The sequence below is a fragment of the Salvia splendens genome, chromosome 15, assembly GCF_004379255.2.
Source record: "Salvia splendens isolate huo1 chromosome 15, SspV2, whole genome shotgun sequence".
Taxonomy (NCBI): Eukaryota; Viridiplantae; Streptophyta; class Magnoliopsida; order Lamiales; family Lamiaceae; genus Salvia; species Salvia splendens.
This window is the reverse complement of record NC_056046.1, coordinates 13671618-13697507: the sequence shown is the minus strand read 5'-3', so window position 1 is coordinate 13697507 and position 25890 is coordinate 13671618. Positions and strand designations below refer to the sequence as shown.

The 25890-nt window shown below is 39.7% G+C and overlaps 2 protein-coding genes across 7 annotated transcripts; both read left to right on the top strand.

The window, feature by feature from the left end:
• Positions 1-11841: 11841 nt before the first annotated feature.
• On the top strand, positions 11842-15292 carry LOC121769216. Of its 4 annotated transcripts, none has more exons than XM_042165951.1 (2): positions 11842-14465; positions 14830-15292. In XM_042165951.1, exons 1-2 carry the CDS (start codon positions 12194-12196, stop codon positions 14841-14843), a joined length of 2286 nt encoding a protein of 761 aa, XP_042021885.1. In that variant the 5' UTR covers positions 11842-12193; the 3' UTR covers positions 14844-15292. The 4 variants fall into 4 exon arrangements, with proteins under 4 accessions (XP_042021885.1, XP_042021882.1, XP_042021881.1 ...); XM_042165948.1 differs by having other exon boundaries at positions 11842-14511; positions 14833-15292; XM_042165947.1 differs by having other exon boundaries at positions 11842-14511.
• A 6524-nt stretch (positions 15293-21816) lies between these two features.
• On the top strand, positions 21817-25654 carry LOC121767298 (phosphatidylinositol N-acetylglucosaminyltransferase subunit A-like). 3 transcript variants are annotated; one of them, XR_006043064.1, is made up of 10 exons: positions 21817-22066; positions 22670-22810; positions 22923-23495; positions 23747-23901; positions 24370-24460; positions 24623-24739; positions 24983-25086; positions 25162-25252; positions 25335-25437; positions 25528-25654. XR_006043064.1 is itself a non-coding variant. In XM_042163540.1 (10 exons), the coding sequence occupies exons 2-9, from the start codon at positions 22673-22675 to the stop codon at positions 25429-25431; spliced, it is 1374 nt and encodes a 457-aa protein (XP_042019474.1). In that variant the 5' UTR covers positions 21817-22066; positions 22670-22672; the 3' UTR covers positions 25432-25437; positions 25528-25654. The 3 variants fall into 3 exon arrangements, 2 of the variants coding, with proteins under 2 accessions (XP_042019474.1, XP_042019475.1); XM_042163540.1 differs by having other exon boundaries at positions 25327-25437; XM_042163541.1 differs by having other exon boundaries at positions 25335-25654.
• Positions 25655-25890: the final 236 nt, after the last annotated feature.

Below are 25890 nucleotides of genomic sequence, written 5' to 3'. Positions count from 1 at the left end.
TATTTTTAATTTTATGAGCGATTTACTAGATATTGAGGGTTTTCTTTATCGAAAATTTTAGTTTGCCATGCTTTTATAGGATCGGGGACAATTCTTAGTATTTACTTTATTCTTAATAGTGAAACATTTTAGCGAGATATCGAGGTGGGATATGATCTTATCCATTTTTATGTGTTTAGTAAAGTATTAGTAAAATTCTAAGACGGAGTAGGGACGTCAGTTTAATGATAAAACATGAGGGTTGATTCAAATAGCCCAATTATTTGATCAGGTTAAATGGTTAAGATTAAAATTAAAAATTTATAACCCGAAAAAGTCATTCGCATTACCCTAAATCGAATAGCCTATAATGCGACGGGGTTGACCTTAAATTAATATGCGTGTCATATGATTGACCCAAAATGAGTTAAACTCTACATGTTGATTATTTCATCGTATTTAAATATCCAGTATCCGTTAAACTCATGATATCATTAACTTATTTATCTAAGAGTTGTATTTTCCAAAACACTTAATTATTGGAATTAAATTCCAATTAAACAAAGTTTACATAAAATAAAACATGTATCTTAAACACTCCATAATCAACCAATATCTCTTTTTTCAAGACACGTTTAAATAAATAACAATAACATCTCTAGACATTAATTATTATTGATCCAAGATATCGGAAATTATTTATTTAAGAAAAAACCCATCTAACAAGTCAAAGAAATAAATAATTAATGATGTATGCTCAAAGCATACAACAAAGGCACATCTTAGACGATCTTGGGCATCAGCAGTGGGCCCTAAGGCGCGCCCTAAAGTCCGCCCTATGCACCGCCACGTCAGCATTTTATCCTCTTACCCTTTCACCTACAGTGGGGCGCCCTAAGGGACGCCATAAAGGGCGCCCTATAGGTTTTACTATTGTTTTTTAATTAGTTTAAATATTTTTAAATATATAAATGCAAACTAATTAAAAAACACAACGATTAATTAAAAAACGACAAATACTCCATTTATTAAAAAAAATTACACGAGTTAGAAATAAAAAAAAGTTGACTACTCTACAAAAGTCCCAACTTTCGGCGCAACTCATCGATCAACCCCTAGAGGTATTCAGCTCTGGCCGGGTCCGTACACTTCATGAGGGCGTTATGCGTGTCCAACAACGTCTGCGCCATCGAGGCCGTTGCCAACTCCGCGTAGGCAAGTGCCGACGGGGTCGGGATCGGCGATGGGGGGCGGCCGCGGCTTGCGAGGAGGATGTCGCCTTCGCCTTCGCCTTCCCCTTGTTCTTCGCAGCCTTGACGCCTACGGGACGCCGGGAGGACATCGGTGTGCCGGAACTCTCATCCTCCGTGTACGTCCGGTTGAGGTCCACCGGATATGCGCCGCTTTCGCTGCTCGTGTAACCACCAGTGTCGATGGTCTTCGTCCTCTTTGTCGCACCGGTGTGCAGAATCCCTCCTTTAAACTTCTGCTCGTCCTTCAAGAGCGCCCAAACATTGAAATGCTTGAAGTCGTCGTACATGGACTGGTACGAATGAAAATGTTACAAATGAAGATGGGGTAGGGGGTATTTATATAAATGAATTTTTTGAATTTTAAAAATAAAAAATAAAAACGTGTTGCATCGTCCGCGCCATCGTCCGTCGCCCATAGTGGGTTGACGATGGCGCGAACGATGCCCTATTGCCCGCGCTTGCTCTGCGGACTATCTGTCGAGCGATGACGACGCATCGTCCATCGTCCGCCCACTGTGGGTGCCCTTACACGGATGAGGAACATTTGCAAACGCACCATTAATTAAAATGACTTATGAGAATTGAGTGTCTTATAATGTAGTTGTAATTTTTTAAATCACATACTATCAGTTTTGATTTTATTATTTGTTCTTAAAATGTTAGTGTAATTTGTTTTTATTATGCTCGTATCAAAATAATTATGATATATAAATATACGAAATTACAATTATACTATTTTATAAAATAAAAGGAGATGGTACGTAAATAATGATACCTAACGAAACTTTTCTAGTAAATGACATTGTGAGTATTAAGTGATAACAAATGTAAAATTCATAAGAGTGAACTACATAAAAAGTCTAACGTTTCCAGTTGTGATATTGTAGGTCCCTAATAAAAAAAATATTGCCACAAGACTCTAATCTTAAATATAATCACATATCATGTTTTTTTGACTAAAAGACCCTTCAGCCTTAAAAGGGCATTATGATCATATCAAATGGAAATCTGCAGTGGCAGCCTGCATGTTGCACTGCATCTACTGCTAATTACTATTCACCTGTCGAGATTTGACGTCTGTGCGTCAGCCGTCAGGCGTCGGTTTGTATGCTACAATATACACCACATATACACGCACCATATACAATACTCCATTTGTTATTTATCAAATAAATTTCAAAATTTTCACAAACTTTATTTTCACTCTTCACTCTCCCACCCCGCCTAAAAATTTCACAAACTTTAATTTCACTCTTCATTCTCTCTGCTCCCCTCTGTAAAAATCTCTCTTGCATGAATGGCGCCAAAACGGAAGCGCGTTGGATCCTTAGGCGCATCGTCATCACGAAATTCGTCTCGTTGTAAAAAAGAACCCACACCACCGCCATCGCCACCACCACGACGACCACCGAGACATGCACCGGTGGTCATAGATGTGGATGAAGAAACCTGGGATTTCCGAGATCCTCGCCTGGATTTTTTCATCCCCAAAGATGAATATAGTAAGTTATGTTTTTAATTCCATCCGTACATTGGGCTTTCAGTGATAGAAAATGATTTTTAATCCTCAGTTTGTGATTTAGGGCTCCGGAAATTGATTTTTTTGTGAATTTATTTTGGATGTTTTGGTTTGATTTTTGATTGTCCGATTTTTGTTTTCCTTAACAGGGGAAGAACCTGGAAAGTTTTCAGTTGCTTTCAATCATGGAGGTTCATTCTTCTTTATCAAAGATGAGAAAAAGTATGTTGGTGGGTATTTGACATTCTTCGATTTCTGTAACATAAACCAATTCGAGCTCATAGACATCTCGAGTATGGTGTTAAAGTTGAAGTATGATAGGAAGATGATATGTGAGTTCTATTGTTGTGATCCAAAGTACAGTCATGACTGCGAGGGAGTTTTAATAGGCGGCCCTTTGATGCCCATTGTTGAAGTTACACATCTAAAGGATTTCCTCAAAGTGGCGGCTACTACGACAAAGTTAGTTCACATTTACGTTGTGTAGATAACCCGGGCTGCCGCTATACTGAAAAAGATGAAAGAGGAAGCGCAAGAGCTTCTCAGATTCAGGGCGTCGAAACCCCCAGGAGTCATTATTGAAGAGATTGAAGAAACCGAGCCAAATATGGCAAAGCAAAAACCCAGAACGAAGAGGCAGGGGGATCAGTTGCAAGGGCACCGGAGTAAGCCTTTGATGATTGGCTGGTATGATTAGGATGTTGAGTTCGAGCAATATCTTACAAAGAGTTTAGAAGATGCTCGTGCTCAGAGGAAGAGGGAGGAGGAGTTAGCTCGTCAAAATTTGGAGAAAGCATTTGAAGCGGTATCATCCGAATCAGTACCATCTGAAGCTCCGGTCTCTGAGGTTGGAGAAGTACCAGTACTGGTACCACAAAAGTTGAATCTATAGCAGAAGTTGGAGGAGGATATGTTGGAGAAGTAGGAAAAGTTGGTGGAGAAGACTCCCATGCACACGTACCAGAGGTAATGAGTTGTGATTTACATAATTGATTTATTACCTCATTTGTGATTTTGTGTACATTTGTGTATTGTAGGATGTACCTAGACCTTCATGTGTTGACCATTCCAATCTGATTGGTCCAAGTGTCCATGTTGATGAACCTGCAACTGAATCTGAATCTGTAGTTCACTAACCTGATTCGGACAGGGTAGAAGCATTTGTAGATGAAGACGTGTACCAACCGGTCATGGACGGTGGTTGTTAACCACAGCCGGACATACGGGTAGACAATGAATTCTTTCCGATCGTTGAGGACATTACCCATTAATTGTTCATGTCCGAAGCTGACACCCATGTGCAAAAGTCAGCTCCAACTGAAGCAGCGTCTGAAGAACCCGTACCAGTTGTGGGAGAAGTACCCCAACAAGTTGTCCAAGATGATGTTTATTGTTCTTCTTTCGAGTATGTTCCCGACGGATGTCATCTTCATAATGAGGGATATACGACTGAAGATGATGATGCTGATGAGGTCGGCCATTTTATCTCATTAGCCAACATGTGTCGAGATGAACAATTGTTTACCTCATACTACCAGTCGTTATGTCGGCAACAACAACCGGAACAGGAAGCGGGACAACAGTGGAGTACGGAGCCAGAGACCGAACCACAAGGGTCTGGACAGCAGAATGGTGAGGGCAGTGGAGGGTCCAAGAAACGGCGTAAGTATTCCCATGTTGTGGAACAAAAGAACTCGACGGATACAAACCCACAATGCGAGCAAGAAACATTGGATGAGCTACAAGATCTAAAAGATCTTGAAGATTTGGAGGGGTTAAAGAAGAAGGGTATAAAGTACACCCCATTCAAGTTGACCAATGAGCTTCCAGTTTGGAAGCCTGGTGATATTTTTAAGGATCGAGATTTCTTCTATCAGGTCATTCGCAAGTACGCGATAATGACCAGACGACGTGTACATGTATCCAAAAATGATGGCAAGAGACTTCGTGCCATTTGTAAAGGCAAGGCATGTGAATGGTATGTGATGCAAGGAAGATCGAAACCCACAACAATACCGATTATGTGGTAATGAATATGCAGAGAGATCATGCTCACACGTGCTTGCAAGTGTTGGATCAGAGATGACTCACGTCCAAGTGGCTAGCTGAGCGTTACATGGAGAAAATCAAAGCAAATCCCTATATTCCATTGGCAGCTATACGACAGTGTATGGATGAGGAGTTCGGGCTGAAAGTTGGTAGGATGAAGGCATATCGCGCATTAGAAGGTATCTTTAGCAAGGCGGGACTCCAATACCGGAGACTGTTCTACTACAAATCTGAATTGGAACGGACACACATTGATTTGAGTGTGCATATACACTACGAGAACTTCAGGGATCCTGAAGCTGTAGGCCCGAGATTCTTGAGGTTTTATTGTTGCCTCGGGCCTTTGAAAAATGGTTGGATGCATTTTTGCCGTCCAATTATCTTCTTGGATGCCTGTTTCTTGAGAGGTATGTACTGAGGCCAACTTATAACGGCCACAGAAATTGATCCAAACAACGGTTGGTGGCCTATTGCGTGGGCGGTGACTGAGGCAAAGAGCTATGATCAGTGGAAATGGTTTCTCGCCTACCTATCAGAGGACCTTCACATACATGAGAATGCCCCAAGATACGTCTTCATGTCTGATCAGCAAAAGGTAAGAGTAATGTGATTTCAGTAAAAAGTGTATACTATAATTGTGATTTTATAAATAATAATAATACTTTAGTTGTGATCCGGACGAGTCAAATGGAGAGGATTCAGATTAGAGGCCAGTGGATCAAGACATACGATCACGCACTGCCGCCCGTTATCAAAGAGATTGTGGATAAGTTGTACGTGAGGGGTTCTTCCTGGAGATCAACATGGAACGGAGAGGATTCGTACCAAGTGTCGGGACCGTCAGGCCAGTATGTAGTGAACATGCATGAATTTACTTGCTCGTGCAGATCATGGCAGCTGACTGGGATCCTGTGCACTCACGCCATCGCTACAATCAACAAGAATGAGAAGGATGTATCAGACTATGTCTCCCGCTATTATTTACGGTCCACAATGTCGATTTTGTACGAGAATGTTTTGTACCCAATTAATGGGATGGATAATTGGCCCAAGACTTCTGACATTGGATTTGAACTGGCACCCCCGAGGATAATTGGCCCAATGGGATGGATAATTGGCCAAAGAAACTGAGGCGTGAAGAGCCCCAGGTTCGTCAACATGAGATTGGATTTGAGTCACTACGGCGAACCTTTGTACTCAGATGTCGTCGATGCGGACAAGATGGTCATAACAAGAGAACATGCACCAATGATCCTCGTGTAGATGCTCGAACCGAAGTTGGACAGAGTTCACAGCCCAGTGAGCCACCCACGACGGATGACGGTGACATGGCTGAGTCGTCTAACGTGTTTCAAAATCAAGAGGTACTATTCAGTACGATTATATGAATCCCCTACCCGTTGGCCTGTATTTTAATGGTTTGTTTGTTACAGACCAATCTACCTCGTCGGGGACGACCTAGCACACGTCGGTCTACGCGGCCAAACCAAGAGGTAGTATTCGGTATCAATTTTTCACTTTTCATTTCCTAAACATTGACAGTCAATTTGACCAGTTTGTTGTTTGTTGTAGACCAATCCCACTGGTCCAAGGGCTGTCACATGTTGGACCAGGACTCAGCCGCAACGTTGTGGCCGTCGCGGGGATCAGGATTGAATAATCGCGGTGATCAAGTTTGGGAACCTGAAAAGTCTAAACAATAGTGTTGGTTTTTGTTAGTGTCTTGAAGCCTTTTTTTGTCAAACATTATGCATATATTATATTATGACTATGTTGGTTAGGGATCATCTTGGGAAGGCCCTTGTATGTAGTTAACTGCCTTTTTTATCAAACATTATGACTATGTTTTTGTCTATGCTTTATGAGAAGGCTCTTGTATGTAGTTGTAGTTAACTGCATTTTTTGTCTGTATTTTATGACTATACTTTTGTGTATGGTCTATGGGAAGGCCCTTCTTGTTTGTTGATAACTACCTATACGTATTTTATTAATTGAGTACTGCATATTTTAACTTTGTACGTAGGGTGTTATTTCACAAAAAGTTTTGTACGTCGGGTGTTATTCAACAAAAAGTTTTTTACGTAGGGCGGTATTTCACCAAAATATAGGTACTTCATTCGTGATTATAAAACTTCAGAGTGTTAGTTTAATGTACCTATTGTATTTAAGGTACTTCATTCGTGATTATAAAACTTCATTCGAGAACTTCATTCGTGATTGTAAAACTTCATTCGTGTACAATAATTAAAGTGTCACTTATTTACCCCTTATACTTACAGTGGAACTTTAAAGGTTTAGTACTAAAAAATCTCCTCTTATTGATTGAAGAAGAAAAGTGTTACCATTACATTAGGAAAATAATTACATCGCATAACAACAATATTACAATCTTCATATTTCAGGACAATTTGGTGGTTTTAACAATTTCTAAATTAAGACGTACACACTCCTCAGTCTTCATGCTCAATTTTAACTTCAGATCTTCACATTCGTCACTTTTCATGCGCAATTTATCTTCAAGAACACCTTCCACAACATTCTTGCATCGGAGTTGTTCTTCAAACTTGTCTCATTCGAGCTTGATTCTTTGAAAGTAAGTGTCTTGGCTTGGCTATAGACCCGCATCAAACCAACGAAAGAATCTGCAATCATATTCCTTCCATATTAGACAACGATAGTAACGTCGACCAGGATTAGCAGCCGTCCTAGATATCACTAGCTCAGCATCAAGATCATGATTACAGTTCGCAATCTGTGGACGAGACCAATCCCAATTGAAACTTGACCCGAACGACTGAGAACTAGAAGAAGACATTGCAACAAGGACCTGAATTGAAAATTAAAACCCAAAACATATTAAAAACTTATACGTCATTATTTATGAAATGAAATCCCCAAAAAATTGCACTACACAGCCTAACACACATAAACCCTAAATTGAATACAACCAAATTCAGCTGCAAAATCCACCCAAATTCAGCTACAAAATCGACCCTAAATTGAACACAGCCTAACACACATAAACCCTAAATTGAATACAACCAAATTCAGTTGCAAAATCTACCCAAATTCAGCTACAAAATTGACCCAAATCGGTTAGAGTGCAAGTTACCTAAATTGCGATCTCAAGCTCAACTATAGAGAATGAATTGAAAATTGAGTATACGACGGTAGGGAGCACACGCATTAGACGAAAGAAAATGTGAGGATGAATTGAAGTTAGATAAGATAAATGAATTTCAAACCCTTAAAATATAGAGGGAAGTACACAGCTTGGGAAAGATCAACTTTGATTTGACAAAAGTGTCTGGCTAATGTCTGCAAGTCGTGTAGGTGTGTGTAGAGTAGGCCTGCAAGTTGCGGTAATATGACTGAAATGCCCTTCAAGGCATTAGAGTATTTTGGTCTGAAAATTGGCTACAAATATAAGATATGTGATTATGTTTAATGTTAAAGTCTTGTGGTGATATTTTTTTAGGAACCTGCAGTGTCATAAATGGAAACGTTACAGACTTTTTATGTAATTCGTTCAATTCATAAATACTATAGTGTTCTTGGTTGTAGTCCTAAGAGCATCGGTAACGCTAGGGGCCGGGCCGCAAATCGCGAGTCCCGGCCCGTCCCATGCGTTACACGGAGGCGAGTCACGGCCCAGGCCGCTCCCGGGGCCGCGTTCCCGGCCTGATGAGCATCCCGCGGCCCGGCCCGGCCTAGGGTTACACGGTGCGGGACGGGCCGCAAACCCCCAAAATGTATTTTTTTTTTATTTTTTTGTCCATTTATACCCATTTCTTCAATATTCTTCCACCAATTTCTCCATTTCTATCCTCTAAATTATTTCAATATTTTTCTAGGACGTGTAATTTTTATTTTTAGGATTTAATATTTTTTTTTTAGGATTTGTAATTTTTTTCTCTAGGATTTGTATTTTTTTTCTAGGATTTGTAATTTTCTTTTTTCGACTGAACAATGTATTTTCCCGGTTTGAATTGTTCAACGTATTGCATTTACGAATAAAATAGGTTGAAGTTGTGAATAGTGTCATTTATTAGTTGCGGCCCGGGCCGCAACCTGCAGGGTTACAGCAGTTGGGGCCTGGGCCGCAACTGTAGAGGAATGATGACGTGGAGGGGACTTGGGGCCGGAAATGGGGACGGGGTTAATGATGCCCTAAGCATCTGTAACGCAAGGGGCCGGGCCGCATCTCGCGAGTCCCGGCCCGTCCCGAGCGTTGCACGGAGGAGAGTCACGGCCCAGGCCCGTCCCGTTGCCGCGTTCCCGGCCTGTCGCGCGTCCCGCGTCCCGGCCTGGGACGGCGTTGCACGGTGACGGGCCGCAACTGTAGAGTCCCGGCCCAGCGTTACACGCTCTTCGGGCCGGGCCGCAACCAATTTTTTTTTTTAATTCGAAAATTTTTTCTATAAATACTACTCCATTTTCATACACATTCAACTTCATATTCAACTTCAAATCTCTTCCTAGAATTCGAAAAAAATGCCTCCACGTCAAAGTATATTCGAAGATCAAATGTCCCGGTCGTTAGCAGAGGCGCTACCGGCAATCCAAGAAGAAATCAACAACGAAGTTGAACGCTACCAAGCTGTTATTCAAGCTTGGAACGAACAATAAACCCGGGTACCACGTACCCGGATGTATTTTCAGTTTTAAAATTTCTATGTTGTACTTTTGCAGTATTCGATGAAATTAAATTTTCCGTTTTATAAATTTCCAGCGTTTTTTATTTTACGAGTTAAATAGGTTGGAGTTGTGAATAGTGTCATTTATTAGTTGCGGCTCGGGCCGCAACCTGCAGGGTTACAGCAATTGGGGCCTGGGCCGCAACTGTAGAGGAATGATGACGTGGAGGGGACTTGGGGCCGGAAATGGGGACGGGTTAATGATGCCCTAAGGGTGTCCACTATGGGTAAGGCGGGGCGGTCGGCGTGAAGGAGGGCGGAGGGAGAAGGAAGGCGCGGCTATCATAGTGAAGGGGGTGTCCGCCTCGGAGGTGGACGCGGCGAGGGGGGAGGGAGGCGGCGGATGCGGGATAGCCGCGTGCGGGGCGAGGACGCGGCGGGCGTCCCTATAGCCGCGCCTATAGGCGCGCCTCCTATAGCGGAGGACAACCGCCGCGGCTGGCGATTTTCCGATTTTTTAATTTTTTTTTTTTTACACTTCAATTCACCTATAAATACACCCCACTCCATTCATTATTTTCACACCATTCCAATACAACATCTATACAAATTTCTCTCACTACAAATTTGGGACGGAAATGAACAATATGTGGAGAGACAACTGGAATGCTCTGCTTCAACAGATGCAACACCAGGCCGCCCAGCAGGTAGCGGCCGATTTTGCAGACGAGGCGGAGGCTGCGGAGGATCCGATCCCTCGCACCATTACTCAGCGGCGGACAATCCCACGAGACCACGTCGGTGCTCACCAACGTTTAATGGATGATTACTTTGTGGATAACCCCCGTTATCCACCCGAGATATTCCGCCGGAGATTCAGGATGTCACAGCGGCTGTTCAACTATATAGCGACGAATTTGGCTGAGCATTACCGATGCTTCACTCTCCGGCGTGATGCGGCTGGCCGGATCGGGCTGTCCACACAACAGAAGTGCACCGCTGCAATCCGACAGCTTGCCTACGCCGGACCAGCGGACATGTTCGATGAATACCTACAGATGGGTGAGACGACTAGCCTCACAGTGCTTAGGCAGTTCTGTAAGGGGATCCGGGAAATTTTCGGTGGGGAGTTTCTACGGAAGCCCAAACCGGATGAGTGTCAGCGCCTACTGGATATGCACGGGGCGGTGCACGGCTTCCCAGGAATGTTAGGAAGTATCGATTGCATGCATTGGGAGTGGAGGAACTGCCCCGTGGCATGGAAAGGCCAGTTCACTACTGGATTCAAAAGCAAACATCCAACGATGATACTGGAAGCCATTGCGGACTACCGTATGAAGATCTGGCATGCGTATTTCGGCGTGGCGGGTTCGAACAACGACATCAATGTTCTTCAGTCGTCGCCGCTCTTCAACGAGGAGTGCCGGGGTGAGGGACCAGATATCAGCTTCGTAGCCAACGGTACGCAGTACAGTAGGGGCTACTATTTGGCAGATGGAATATATCCTCGGTGGCCCGTATTCGTGAAGACTGTCCGCCAGCCAGTAGGACCGAAGAAACAATATTTCGCGCACAAACAAGAGAGTGCTAGGAAGGACGTTGAGCGGGCTTTTGGTGTCCTCCAATCGCGGTGGGCTATTATACGGTGTCCGGCACGAGTTTGGCACGAAGATGATGTCGCCAATATTATGTTAGCTTGTATCATATTGCATAATATGATAATAGAAGATGAAGGATTTGCGGCAGAGCGATGGGCACCGGAAGAGGGCGCAAGTACAAGTCACGGTGTCGCCTCCGCGCCCATCCAGATGGGCGTACCACGGAGCAATGAATATTTGATCCAACGCTTCGCGGATATGCGCAGGACCACATCACATAACACACTGCAGGCGGATTTGATTGAAGAAGTGTGGGCACGTAGGGGAGGTGGTGGCGTTGTGTAAACTTGGTAGTGATTTGTATTAGATTCAATGTAGTGTGTAATTTTAATTTTAATTTTGAAATTAGTGTGTTTAAATACAAATTTTTATTTTAATTTGTATTTTAATTTAAAGTGAAATTTTATTTTTATTTTTAATTCGTATAGTCGACTTCTTCTACGTACGTATATCCCGATAAATTTGTTCGTAATTACTTGAAACATTAATAAAATGAAAATTGATTATAAAATTTGGGGGCTATTGGAGGTGTCCACTATAGTGGCGGAAATAGAATTTTGGGGCTATGGACAAAAATCCGGGGCTATGGACAAAAAACTGGGGCGGGGCTATTGGGCGTGTCCACCTTATAGTGGACACCCTAAGATATCCAAGAATACTTTAATTATTAGTATTATATTAATATAAATAGAGAAAGGGACTAGTTAAAATATCAGATGAATATAAAGGTTTGACGATGTGACGGAGGTCTTAGAAGCTTCTATTCATCAACAGTAGACACGCGCGCGTTTGAAGTAACAGTTCTGCTCTTAGCAGCCAAACTCATTTCAACTACACACCATATTCCTATTTCTCTCTCTCTGCACTAACTCATTCCCAAAACCCCCCTCACCGGCCTCCGCCCACAACCTCCACCCTCCGCCTCCCTTTCACACTCACCCCCGCCGATATATAATGCACCCACGGCCACGACCACCGTCACGACCTAGTCAACTCCACGTTCAACACCATCAAAATCCTCCACATATAATAAATCACACTACCTAATTAATTTCGTCCTGTGCCTCAACGTATTAAACCACAGTTTTCCCACACACAATGGCCGCAACTAATGCCGCCGCCGCGACGCCGCCGCTGGAGTCGACCTCCGCCCCATCCGAGGAGCTGGCCGCGAAGACGGTGAGCAAGCGGTACGAGGGGCTGGTGATGGTACGGACCAAGGCGATTAAAGGGAAGGGCGCTTGGTACTGGGCCCACCTCGAGCCAATTCTCGTCAACAACTCCGACACCGGCCTCCCCAAAGCCGTCAAGCTCCGCTGCTCCCTCTGCGACGCCGTCTTCTCCGCCTCCAACCCCTCCCGCACCGCCTCCGAGCACCTCAAGCGCGGCACCTGCCCCAACTTCGCCTCCGCCCCCAAGCCCATCTCCTCCCTCCCCCCTTCTTCCTCCTCCATCTCCGCCCCCGCCTCCGCCACTCTCTCTCCCACCTCCCACAACCACCGCAAACGCGCCTCCTCCTCCTCCTCCGGCGGCGGCAACGGCACCTCCGCCGTCATCCCTCCCCTAGCAATCGTGGACCCCTCGAGATTCACAGTGGATTTAGCTTACCCGCCGCCGAGCACGAGCCTGATTGTGACCTCCGGCGGCGCGAGCCCCTCCGGCCTGTACGGCCATCAGCAGCAATTAGTCCTCTCAGGCGGAAAAGAGGATCTGGGCGCTCTAGCAGTGCTGGAAGATAGCGTGAAGCGCCTCAAGAGCCCCAAAGCCTCTCCGTCGCCGGCATTGAGCAAGGCCCAGGTCGATTCCGCCCTCGACTCCCTCGCCGATTGGGTCTACGAATGCTGCGGCTCCGTCTCCTTCTCCAGCCTCGACCACCCCAAATTCAAAGCCTTCCTCAATCAAGTAGGCCTCCCCGCTATCTCCAAGCCCGACTTTGCCGGCTCCCGATTAGACGCCAAGTACGAGGAGGTCAAGTCCAAATGCGAGGCCAAAATCCGCGACGCCATGTTCTTCCAAATCGCGTCCGACGGGTGGAAGCCGCACGACTTCACTCGCGATGGCAATTTGGTGAATTTAGCCGTCAATCTCCCCAACTGCACCAGCGTCTTCAGAAGGGCCGTTTTCACGACCGGGTACGTCCACTCCAACTACGCCGAGGAGGTTCTCTGGGATACCATAACCGACATTTGCGATTCTAATGTGCGCCAATGCGTGGGAGTCGTTTCCGACAAGTTCAAGGCCAAAGCATTGGCGAATCTCGAGAGTCAGCATCCGTGGATGGTGAACCTCTGCTGTCAGTATCAAGGCTTCACTAGTTTGATCAAGGATTTAGGAAAAGAGCTTGTCCTGTTCAAGAACGTAGCAAATAACTGCATGAAGCTTGCGGCTTTCGTCAACAACAAATCCCAAATTCGCCACAGCTTTCAGAAATTCCAGCTGCAGGAATACGGCCACGCTGGCTTGTTGAGGGTTCCGTTCGATGCCTCGGATTTTTGGGCTGTTTACGCGCTCGTTGAGGATATTCTGAGCTCTGCTCGTGCCCTGCATTTGGTGCTGTCAGATGAATCCTACAAAATAGAGGAGCCGATCGCTAGGGAAGTCGCGGAGACGATGAGGAATCCTCATTTCTGGAACGAGTTAGAAGCCGTGCACTCTTTAGTGAAGCTGATCAAGACAATGGCTCAAGACATCGAGACAGAGAAGCCGCGGATCGGGCAATGCCTGCCTTTATGGGAGGAGCTTAAACTCAAGGTGAAGGACTGGTGCTCTAAGTTCAACATTATGGTAGCACCTGTGGAGAAGGTGATCGAATCGAGGTTCAAGAAGAACTACCATCCGGCATGGGCGGCTGCGTTCATCCTCGACCCGCTCTACTTGATAAGGGATGCTAGCGGGAAGTACTTGCCGCCCTTCAAATGCTTGAGCCACGAGCAGGAAAAGGACGTGGACAAGCTTATAATGCGGCTCGTTTCAAGGGAGGAGGCGCACATTGCGCTCATGGAGCTGATGAAGTGGCGGACGGAAGGGCTGGATCCAGTGTACGCGCAAGCTGTGCAGCTGAAGCAGAGGGATCCGAGTACGGGGAAGATGAGGATTGCCAACCCACAGAGTAGTAGGCTTGTGTGGGAGGCGCATCTAACGGAGCTCAAGTCGTTGGGGAAGGTGGCGGTTAGGCTTATCTTCCTCCATGCTACGTCGTCGTCTGGCTACAAACGCAACTCGTCGTTGCTGAGATGGGTGAGTGCTCATTCACATTCGAGGGTGGGGTTGGACAGGGCTCACAAGTTGATGTTCATATCTGCACATTCGAAGCGGGAGTTTGGCGATGACAGCGACGACAAGGAGAACGAGCTTTTCGGATTGGCAAATGGTGAGGACGATGTGCTCAATGAGGTTTTTGTTGATACTTCCTCTGTGTAAGATTTCCACTTTTTTTTATTAACATCTTTGTATTATAGTTTTGCTGGTTTTTTCATTATTTTATTTGAGTTTTGTTTGAATTCTTGTGGTTAGTGTATTGGTTGAAAAGGAGATCATTTTTTGGTATTAGATTTAGTAAATGAAATGAAAGGTTGGCTCACTTGATTGCCCTTTAAGCATAGCTTCCTTGTTTGTGCAATTGAAATGATCTCACAAACCAAACCACACTTGTTTTCATGATATCAAAATTTGTAGACTAGAAAAGCATGCTTGTTATTGGAAGAGAATTGCAACTGATGGAATTGTTATGGCAGAAGCATCTAGTTGACAAAATGACAAAGATGAAGAGAGCAAGGGTGAATGTGAGGATGGCCCACCAAGAGCAAAGCAAAGTGGGAGTCTACTCCAAATTTTGGTTGTTGGAGAGAAGGCTTTATTGGAATCATGGTTAAGTTTTAAACATTGGAAAGGTGGTGATGTTCATGCAGATTCGTTGGGTGATGCCCCCCATCATCGCATAAAGGGGACCCAAAGTTGATCAAAATTGTCGACAGTGATTGCATAACCAAGATTTGACTAATTGTAGATGCAAACTTATCATTCTCCACCATTTTTCATGTGCTTCTCTACTTTTCCTTTTTTGTGTTTGCTTTGCTTATTCATGAATTATTATTCTTCCACTTTCTCATTTCATTTGATTACACCATCAATGTATTGTTAGAAATCAAGTTTTAATATTTTAGTATAGTATATTTGTGTTTTTCTTTACCATTATTATATAATACTATGTTGGTTGTCAACGAGGCACATCAAGATGAGTGTTCTTGTTTGTGAAGCGAATGTATTGCCAAGAGTTACGTGAGGACCAAACTAACAAGACATGCTTTATTACTACATTTTATAATGAGACTCAATATTCTATCCTCTTATTATTTTTCATATTTCATGCGTAATGAAAAAGTACTACGTAATAAAAACATGCTATGTATTGTAGTATGAAAAAGTATAGTTGACACAATTTTTATATCATGCTCTTACTGGTTTATTTGTCTATTTAAGATAAGTATCAGCCATTTAGCCTTGTCGAAATACATAACAGGTGGTTTATTATAAAAAAAATAAAATCGAAATGGAGTTTGAATACTGAAAAGTGAAAATGAAGTATAACCTCTTTTTAAACCCGAATTTACATTAATTAAAAATATCATCTACACTTATATCTTCATTTTACAGTCATAGTTGAAATCATCAAGAATTGTAAAAAAAACCATAGTAGTAGTAGGGGAGTACAGTAGTATTTTATTTTAGGTGTCAAATCATGTTTTGGGAAGAATAAATAATGGAGTAAACAAGAATTATGGGTATTTCAAATTAAAGGAGAAAACAAGAATTAAGTTTATTGAAGCCATGCAATATGGATATTCAACATTTCCAATAATAGATAGCTTCTTATCTTATGTCACACAAAAAAATGAAATACTAATAGATTTATGAAGTATTAACTACAAAGATGATATTGGCGTCAACTCTCACTGTCTATGTACTCATTGACACATACATGTATGCATAGTTAGTGAAATGATGGGAATTTCACTAGAGATTCATCTATCTACCCACCAAGAAGGGGAGTGGAGGGTGAGAAAACAGAGAAATCAATTATTGGTTAACTTTTTGGTTGGGTGCTAGTGAGAGAGAGTAGAAAAGTAGAATAAATTAATGGAGTAAAGTATTATGGTAGCTTTGCCTTTTATGTCATCTAATTACAGAATTAGTGGAGAGACACAAATTCTTGTCGGCAGCGATTAGTTACATTGTTTTTCAAACAGGAAAAGAGCTTAGTAATACCGACTGCTCACCTACTCCAAATTATACACTTATACTTTTTCTAGAGGTTTGTACAATTTCACCAGTATACATAAATATGCTTCTCTCCCTCTCTAAGCTCTGACAAAAAAGATAAAGTGGGTATAATCATTATTAATGTAGGACGACAATCTTTCTCCAAGAATCTTTCCCCTTCCTATGTTCAACATTTTCCTCCAAGGTAAATAATGCTACTCCTAATATTAAAAAGAATAATGCTATGCGGCCACATTATGGCCAGCCATAAATTAATTAAATAACAAACAAAAATTGTTTTTTTTTCAAATTTTTGGTTTAATATTACTTGATTTTACTTTTATATCATCTTCATTATATGTTGCTCAACATGTTAGTGTTGCTCTTTCGTAGTTTTTGCTCAACTTATTACTACTGTCATTTCTTGATTGTTGCTCAACGTATACAGTAATTCGTGATATTAATGTATTTTACGTAATGGAATTCAAAGATAAGTATCAACTCACAAGTTCATTCACACACATATAAGTTTATATCGGTAATTCTAATTTTTTTATACATTAAATGGACTAAATTAACTCTTTATGGCCGGCCACATTATGTCAATTTAGCATCACTCTTCTTTTTTATTCGTCACATTATAATATTTAATTATTGGGAAATGCTACGTAACAAACAATTAATAAATTAATAAGTCTATTTATTGTTCATGTATCTTTACAAAATAACCCTTTACTAATAAAATTAATGGAGCATTAAATTCTTCAATGGAGTTTGAGTAATGGGAATTGGTGTGTGGGGAATGGGTCCGAGTGGGGATTTGACGTATAAGTTTAACCATTAGTTATCCTAATTTATTTATTTTTAGGCACTTTCACAGTACCGTTCCAAATTGAAATAATTTATAAACTGTGTTATAATATTTGTATAAATTAGAATACGGTAATTAACCTTCAATAATTAATTAAAAACAAATAAAGAGGTGGACCATTGTAGTTTTGGGTTAAGCTAGCCAAAATTACACTTGAAACTCCTGCGTCTGCGTGTTAGCAAGGGTTAAGTGTGGATAATATATTCTACTCACCAATTAATTGCTCTTATTTATTACTCCTTCAATTATATACCAACAAATTAAATAGTGGTCCTAGCTTATTCTATGATTCCATATATAATCTCGCAATATTAAATGAAATGAAGGTATAGGAGCTTAATATTAATTATAAACCTAAAAGCATGTTTATAATAATTTTCTGGTATAAGTCGAAAATGGAGAATTGAGTTTGAAGTCCGAATTATCAGATTGTTGGTTAGATACAAATGCATTTTTATATGAAAATACAAAAACAATATTAAGATGGAGTATTGCATATTTAAGGATATATTAATCTTTAAAATATTGATACTTTTTAGATGCACTAACTTCATTGATTTAGCATTAATTGTACAATATTTTATTATTTTTTTAGTTTTATAGCTGATCATATTATGACTATTTAGCATCACCCTTAATTATTTATAGTAGTATATAAATTCAATCATTATGTGACATTTTTTATGATTGGCTGAGATAAAGCTATTATTCTTTTTAGGTAAGTATTAGAGTTAATGGGTAGTTGTCATGTACAATCTTCATAATTATAGTTGTCTCGTGTTTTCAGCATAATTGATCATACTGATAGGACAACTATTCTCTGTCAATTGTACAAGTAAACTTTGGTACTAAAAATTAATTTTATAGTTTGAATCGATATAAGAATTAAAAGTTAAACGTGTCAAATCATAAGGGCTAATAGGTAATTTTGGAATAGAATTATTTAGCTATACGTATTTATAGTTTGGTCCTTGTACCACTCCTTTTCAGAATATGTAGACTACTTATAGCAGTGGTCCAAATGTATTATTGAATAGTAGTACTACTACTTAAACTCTAATTGAAAATTAAATAGCCAAGACTTTAGATATAAACAATAAATATGTGACATTCCATACGTATTTAATTAATACTTACTACATATTGTTTATTAAGGGAGATGTTAGATTAATATACTGTTGATTCACATGGTTCACATATTATTTACTGGAATATTTTTCTGTTTTCGTGGGCTGTGAAGCATTGGCAGAAGTTTGGTCTTCCTTTCAACTTCTTGTTAAAGTCTTCTGTCTTTATGTCCTCTTTTAAGGTATTTAATATTTGTCACACTTGTATTTACCAGTTTCCTACTTGCTACAATTGCCCTTATTCAATCAAAAATTTGCAAGGTTAGTCAAAATCATTAAATATGAGTTTCTTCCACTCATAAGTAGGGTGTCAATAAGGCTTGATCAACCCATACCCATTGGACTTTACTCGGATTGCAGGTGCGGATTAATTATGCTGTAGACGTAATTTATTACGATTAAAAAAATTCCAACTACGGATTTTGATTTTGAGCTAGTCTATTATGCTAATTGAGCTCAAATCTATACATGACAATTAACATATTTTTAATAATCCTACGCCTATAGTTATAATAAATAAACAACTAGTAGTATGAAAATTAAATATAATAACAATCGGAAGAATTAAAAGACATAATTAACATATTTTTCATCATCTATTTCACTAATTGAGTTATACATATCTAGTATCTATCTCAATAATCTCCATCAGACATCAACGATTACTTCATGATTCTTGAAGAAGTTTCAAGAACACTTGGGTTCTCAACTACGCGTAACTTATACAAGAGAGAGAAGAAAATAATTGATTAATGCGAAACCAACTGAAAAAAAACTGCAGATGCACAAAAATCATATGCACATTTGAAGAGAAAAGACATTGAATCCTGTATTATTGAGAAAGTGTTTTTAAAAGCATCTTCCTAGACGAAAGTATTTCGATTTGGCAAGAAAGGTAAGTTGAGCCCAAAATTTATTTACTCATATGAGATTTTGGAGTGTGTTGGTCTAATGGCATACCAACTCGCATTACCACCTGAGTCCCGAGTTATAAAAGATTCATAATGTGTTCCACGTGTCAATGTCGATGAGGTATAGGTCAGATCCTTCTCATATTATCCAAACTTGACTATACAACCAAACTTGACACACGAGGAAGAACCAATTAAGATTTTAGCGAGATGGATCAAAGAATTTTGAAATAAAAGAACATCACTTGTCAAAGTATCGTGGTGAAGTCACAATGTTATAAAAGGTACTTGCGAGCAGAGAACGTGATGAGATGACAATACCCCTACCCATTCCATTCAAGTTTCAATTTTGGAGATAGAAATTTTTAAGTGGAGAAAAGTTGTAAAATTCTAAATTTTAAATGTTAGAATTTAGAACTAGTGTAACACCTGTACAATGCGCATATCATTAATTTGTTACGTAGAAATTAAAATTTATAAAAATTAAGTGATATCTATATCACATAACCTAGTAATAAAAAATATTTTAATTAATAAATAAATTTTTAAGTAAAATAATATTTGTGTAAATTTCTCTAAAATTCTTCTTTTATGGAGTATATGTATAAATTATAATTTATTATATAGTGAGCTTTTATATATATACGTTATGAGATGTGATCAATTGATAAACTCATCATTTAATTGCTAACTACAACTAATTTAAGATCAATAAGATTTTAGAAATCTTGTGGTCTATAATTTGCCATGTGTAATTTCGTTTTTAGTATTTTAATATTAAAAAAATAATAACAACTATCAAATTTAGGGTTTAGGAACACAATGTCAATAAAGTGTATGAAATACATCAACACGAAGCCATGAGAATGTCAACACAATTTCATATTGACATTTTACAAGCATTATATTGACATACTCCCTCCGTCCCATGCTACTCGCACTTTTCATTTTAGGCCGTAAATTTGGGATTGATTTTTTGGTGTAATTAAAAAAGAATTTTAGGGTGTAATGAGGACATCACTTAATAAAAGAGCTCTTAACTTAAACTAACATATTAATTAAATGCATTAATTCTAACTTAAAATTATAAATAGTGTAAGGACTTTGTGACGAGCCGAAAGCAAACGTGCGAGTAGCACGGGACGGAGGGAGTATTATGTAAGTTGTATTGATATAACCTGTGTCTTCAAAAATATGAAAACTAAAAAAAAAAAATCAAATTTTGACTTCGAAACATATGCATGTAGGATCTCGTTGGAATCCTTATAAAATTATCTTAATTTGATACATGTTGTATGAAAAAATTAATTTAAATTGAGATAGTTTATATATATTTAAAGTTTTGAGATATTTTTTAAAAGTTAGTTATAACTATTTTGTTTAACATTGACATAAATACCCTAATTGACATTTTCCGTTCGCTCTATTGATACTCCGAGTTGAATGATATTAGCCTTTGATAAAGATCTAATGTACATCATTTAGTTAAAGCATCCACATCCGTGCTCTTGCCAACGAGCACGGATGTGGGTCCGGACCCACTTTTACTCCATGCTATTAGGCAAGAGCACAACACCCACATCCGTGCTCTTCCACAAGGACAAGCTCAAGGGTCCCACCATTCTATTATTCAATTTAAATAAAAACATTTCCATAATATTAAAATACATTAAAAATAACCGGAATAATATTACAAATTACAAAAATATTAAAAATTACATAATTAAAATCCTAAAAATTAAAATTTTCATAATTAAAGTCTTAAAAATTAAAAATTACATAATTTAAATCTAAAAAATTAAAAATTACATAATTAAATTCATAAAATTTAAAAAAACCCACTACTCGTGGCCGAATTTCGCCAAAATGTGTTTGATTAGGCCTTCTTGTAGCTCAACGTGGGTTCGGGTATCGTGCATTGTGTGCCTTGTTTTGATCCTCTCACCCACCGTCGTATGCACACCTCGCTGCGACATAGGCTTCACAGGCGGCACGATGTTGTTCATAGTATTCTTGTTCTTCGCGCTCCGCTTCCGCAATGAGATGGGTGAAATCCATTTGAGGGTTTGAGTGAGAGAGGAAGATGTAGATATAAGTTGTATGAAAAAATATGAATGAGAGATAAATGAGAGATGATTTGATGTGAAAAGTGAATGATGAATGTGTGTATTTACAGATGATTTTGGGGATAATCAAAATAAAAAAAATCTAGAAAAACGGTAAAAAACTGCCAGATTTTTGGGATTTTGAAAATATATATTTTTAATTTTTGGTATTATTTTCGATTTTTTTTTAAAAAAAATTGAATTTCCAACGGAAATGCCGTTAGCCAATCAGAACGCGCCACGCCAGCTGCTCGCTGGCACGGACGTGCTCAATGCATCGAGCAGCGCCGCGCCAGCGGCAAGAGTGCAGCGGCGGACAGCGGTGCCGTGCCGCTGGCACGGACGGACGAACAGCGTCCCGCTCGCCGCTGCGGATGCTCTTATAGTTAGTAATTTAATTATGAATTAGCAATATAACAAACCAATAGTATTAGAAACAAGAGAAATACTTCTAGAAAATAGAAAAGTAAGGAAAAGGATTGAATCAGATGAATCAACATCTCTCTATGTAATCTCCACCGCCACGGCGCCACCCCGCTCTCTCCGTTCAGGGCACGCTGCCGCCCCGAAATTGCCGGCGACGTCGCCGGAAGCCCACGCATCTTACCCCAAGTCCCAATCCCCATTAGTCTCTCTCCATTTCAGAAATTGAATTTCAAAACCACATCAACCCAACATCCAAAATACTGTAATTCGAGGTTAGATTCAGAGCTCTTTATTTTTGATTCTAAGTATATTAGTTGGAGTATGTTGGTTTCCCCTCTTTCTGATCCCTAACTTGCATCCTTTCAACGCAGCTCTTTTTTTTTAACCAGTAAAATAATCTCAAATAGAAATGAAGTTTTAGATTTATCATAGAGAAAGAGTGTTCTAATGGTATTGCACTGTTGTGCTTGTGAGGAAAATGATCCAAATGTCTTGATAGTGACCTCCAAATGATTGCTCATCTCCTGCCGCTATTTCTCGGAAGCTATAATAAATGCAGGTGGATTTATTTGTTGAATAGATTGATTTTCTGATAAGGAAGACGAGCAATATCAGAAGTGGACTAATAGGCATGTCTGTATGTGCTGATCAAATTATATTGGGTGGTTTTTTTTTGCATAATTTGTTAATTTTCTTTGTGAGAAACCATATGAATTTTAATTTAGTGTTATGGCTGTTTGTATGAGCCTGTCTTGATGGAAAATATGTATTAGGACAGTATGATGTTTACTGCTGAGTTTAGTGATTTTCCATACTTTTTTTGCACATATGTTCATTACAAGAGTTTTGAAGTCGCATTCTTTTCATGGTTGTAGGCTATGAGACCTGAAGATAAAATGAGCCACCAAGGAAAACATAGAATCTTAATGGTATCTGACTTTTTCTACCCCAACTTCGGTGGAGTAGAGAATCACATTTATTATCTATCTCAGTGTTTGATGAAACTTGGCCACAAGGTTCGTCTACTGTTGAAATTACGTTATCTCAATTATGATTCTGTTCGTTTCTGTAACTGACTGAACCTTAGATATTACAAATAGAATAAGCATGGATTGATATATCTTCTAGGTGATAGTTATGACCCATGCTTATGGAAATCGTTCTGGAGTGCGATACATGACTGGTGGTTTGAAAGTTTATTACGTCCCATGGAAGCCATTTTTAATGCAGAATACATTGCCTACATTTTATGGAACACTTCCAATCATAAGAACAATACTGATTCGAGAGAGAATAACATTAGTGCATGGACACCAAGCCTTTTCTACTCTGTGTCATGAAGCTCTGATGCATGCACGCACAATGGGATACAAAGTTGTATTTACTGATCATTCCCTTTATGGCTTTGCTGATGTGGGAAGTATTCACATGAACAAGGTTTTACAATTTACTCTAGCCGATGTCAGCCAGGCTATATGTGTATCACATACGAGTAAGGAAAATACAGTGCTGAGGTCTGGACTGCCACCTGAAAGGGTTTTTGTTATTCCAAATGCTGTGGATACGGCAATGTTCAAGCCTGCTCCATTGCGACTCAGCAATCATGAAATTGTTATCGTTGTGATAAGTCGGTTGGTCTACCGAAAAGGGGCTGATTTACTTGTTGAAGTCATCCCTGAAGTTTGTCGTTTGCATCAAAATGTGAGCACTTAGTTTCAATATTTCCTATGTATCTGACTTTATTTTTAAAAGGTAAATAAAATAATTAGTAGCTATCCATATTTGTTTTTCACAAAAAAGTATTATAGCATGCTAGATACTCTTTTAATTCTATTGCTGCAAATGTCGTTGTTAGGGTGTTGAATAGATTTTAAGCTGCTATGTAAGTTTGTTTATTCCATCACTGTCTGTGTGACTTTCTTTACCTATATCTTGTTGGAACATTCCTTCAGGTAAGGTTCATAATCGGTGGCGATGGACCTAAAAGAGTGCGGCTGGAAGAGATGAGGGAAAAGCACTCTATTCAAGATCGGGTTGATATGTTGGGTGCTGTCCCACATGCTAAAGTACAGTCTGTTTTGGTTACAGGACATATCTTCTTAAATAGGTACTATTCACCTGCTAGATTGAGATTGACATTCTTTCATCATAAACCTTTAAGCACCATCAGCAGAGAACTATACATTGCTAGTTCTAAGGATCTGAAATTCCCTTGAGAATGTATGTAATCACAGATCATTAACTACATCATTTGGTTAAGTTCTAGAATGAATATATTATATACTATGTCTTGGAAACTATAATAGGCCGATTGTGAAAGAAAATCAGTGAAACAGATAACCTAAAGACTGGAAGACCACTTAGCATAACCATAAAATCATCTTCAATTGACCCTGTAAAGCTAAGTTATCATCCCATCCAGGCTATAAATAATTACAGCGTAGGCAATATGCATTGAGTATATATTTTAAACTTTTAGCATCTGACCAAAGAGCTGAAGCCTATGGTGGGCAGTTTTTGTGCCACCACCACTCTGTATCAATCTTGTTGACATGATAAATGTGCATTTCAACAGTTCCTTAACAGAAGCGTTCTGTATAGCGATATTGGAAGCAGCTAGTTGTGGATTGCTGACTGTCAGTACACGAGTCGGTGGTGTCCCAGAGGCATGGTCATTTAACGTGTTCACTTACATTTGCTAAATTTGATGAGAACAGCCTTTCTTGCTAACGTTAAATAGGGATGAGATTTCCAGCATCACTGCCTTGAACATTTTTACAAATGTTAGTTTATATTCGGGTTTCTGATAGTTCACCTCTATTTTCTAGGTTCTTCCAGATGACATTATTGTTCTTGCGGAGCCAGATCCAAATGACATGGTAATGGCAATCACAAAAGCTATAGATTTGCTTCCCCAGATTGATCCAGAAGAAATGCACAACCGTGTGAGTGTTCTCTGACATACATGAACTTCATTTGCACTACAATGCGAGTAATGAGTCACTGTAAAACTATGGCCAAAAGCTCCAATTCTTTTTATCATTTATTTACCTCAAAGCTAGGCACAACAGATGTAACAAAAGTTCTTTCCTAGTAATTTATGAACTGTGTCAAATATGGTTTCCAATAAGTTCATGCTTGACAAATAAGCACCACGTAATTGACTTTCTGAAATCATTTGAATGCAGATTAAAAAACTATACAGTTGGCATGACGTTGCCAAAAGGACTGAGATTGTGTACGATCGTGCTCTCAAATGCTCCAATCAGTCTCTCATAGATCGTTTACCCAGGTATACTCTCACAAAGACATAAGTTACGACTGCACAATTGGAAAGAGCAGAGCTGTTGATAACTTTATTTTCTAGGTACCTGTCTTGTGGTGCATGGGCAGGAAAGCTCTTCTGCATGGTCATGATAATCGATTTTCTGTTGTGGCGACTGCTCCAGCTGTGGCAGGTACTCGTCTCTTATTGCAACATTAATTGTATACTCAAACCTCGATTTAATGGTCATCATCGGGTGTTAAAAAGCCCGACAGGAACGTTGAGGTTGTGCCCGACTTTAATCTCACAAGTCCACGCGTGGAGAAGAAAAGTGGAATGTGGGTGCAGATGAGAATGAGATATAAGCAGTAGTTATTGGTAAGAACCAATTAAGCGCATTCTGCTCTTTTCAAATTTCATCTTTTTATTAAGAAGATTAACTTTCGTAAATAAACTTTGTATCCTTAGGTACGATTGCAATATATGTTGAGCCTTGAGGAGTTTTAGTGGAACTAGGCTACGTATAAAAGAAGATCAAAATTTTGTTCAGCCTTTTTTTAAGAATTTTATTATTATTGCAGTGATATTTTGTTAATATCTCTTATAAAAAATTTACCTATTCATCGATAGGTGTAAAAGATTAGAACAAGCAAAATATGTAGCTGTAATGGCACACTCAATTTATTTATTCGTTTAAATCTTCCAAAAATTAATAAGTATTTTAAGTAAAATCGCAATTAGTTCTTTTAATATCACTGTGACTGTAATAAGGTCGTTTGATGAGTTGGATAGAATTATGCTAGGAAGAAATGCAAAAGAGAGTTTGACAAA

Excerpts from the sequence above, each read along its gene's own strand:
- LOC121769216 (XM_042165947.1), top strand. The coding sequence starts at position 12,194 with ATGGCCGCAACTAATGCCGCCGCCGCGACGCCGCCGCTGGAGTCGACC.
- LOC121767298 (XM_042163540.1), top strand. The coding sequence starts at position 22,673 with ATGAGACCTGAAGATAAAATGAGCCACCAAGGAAAACATAGAATCTTA. Across the intron at positions 22,811-22,922 it reads TGATGAAACTTGGCCACAAG|GTGATAGTTATGACCCATGC; the intron begins GTTCGTCTACTG and ends TATATCTTCTAG. Across the intron at positions 25,253-25,326 it reads GACTGCTCCAGCTGTGGCAG|CCCGACAGGAACGTTGAGGT; the intron begins GTACTCGTCTCT and ends GGTGTTAAAAAG.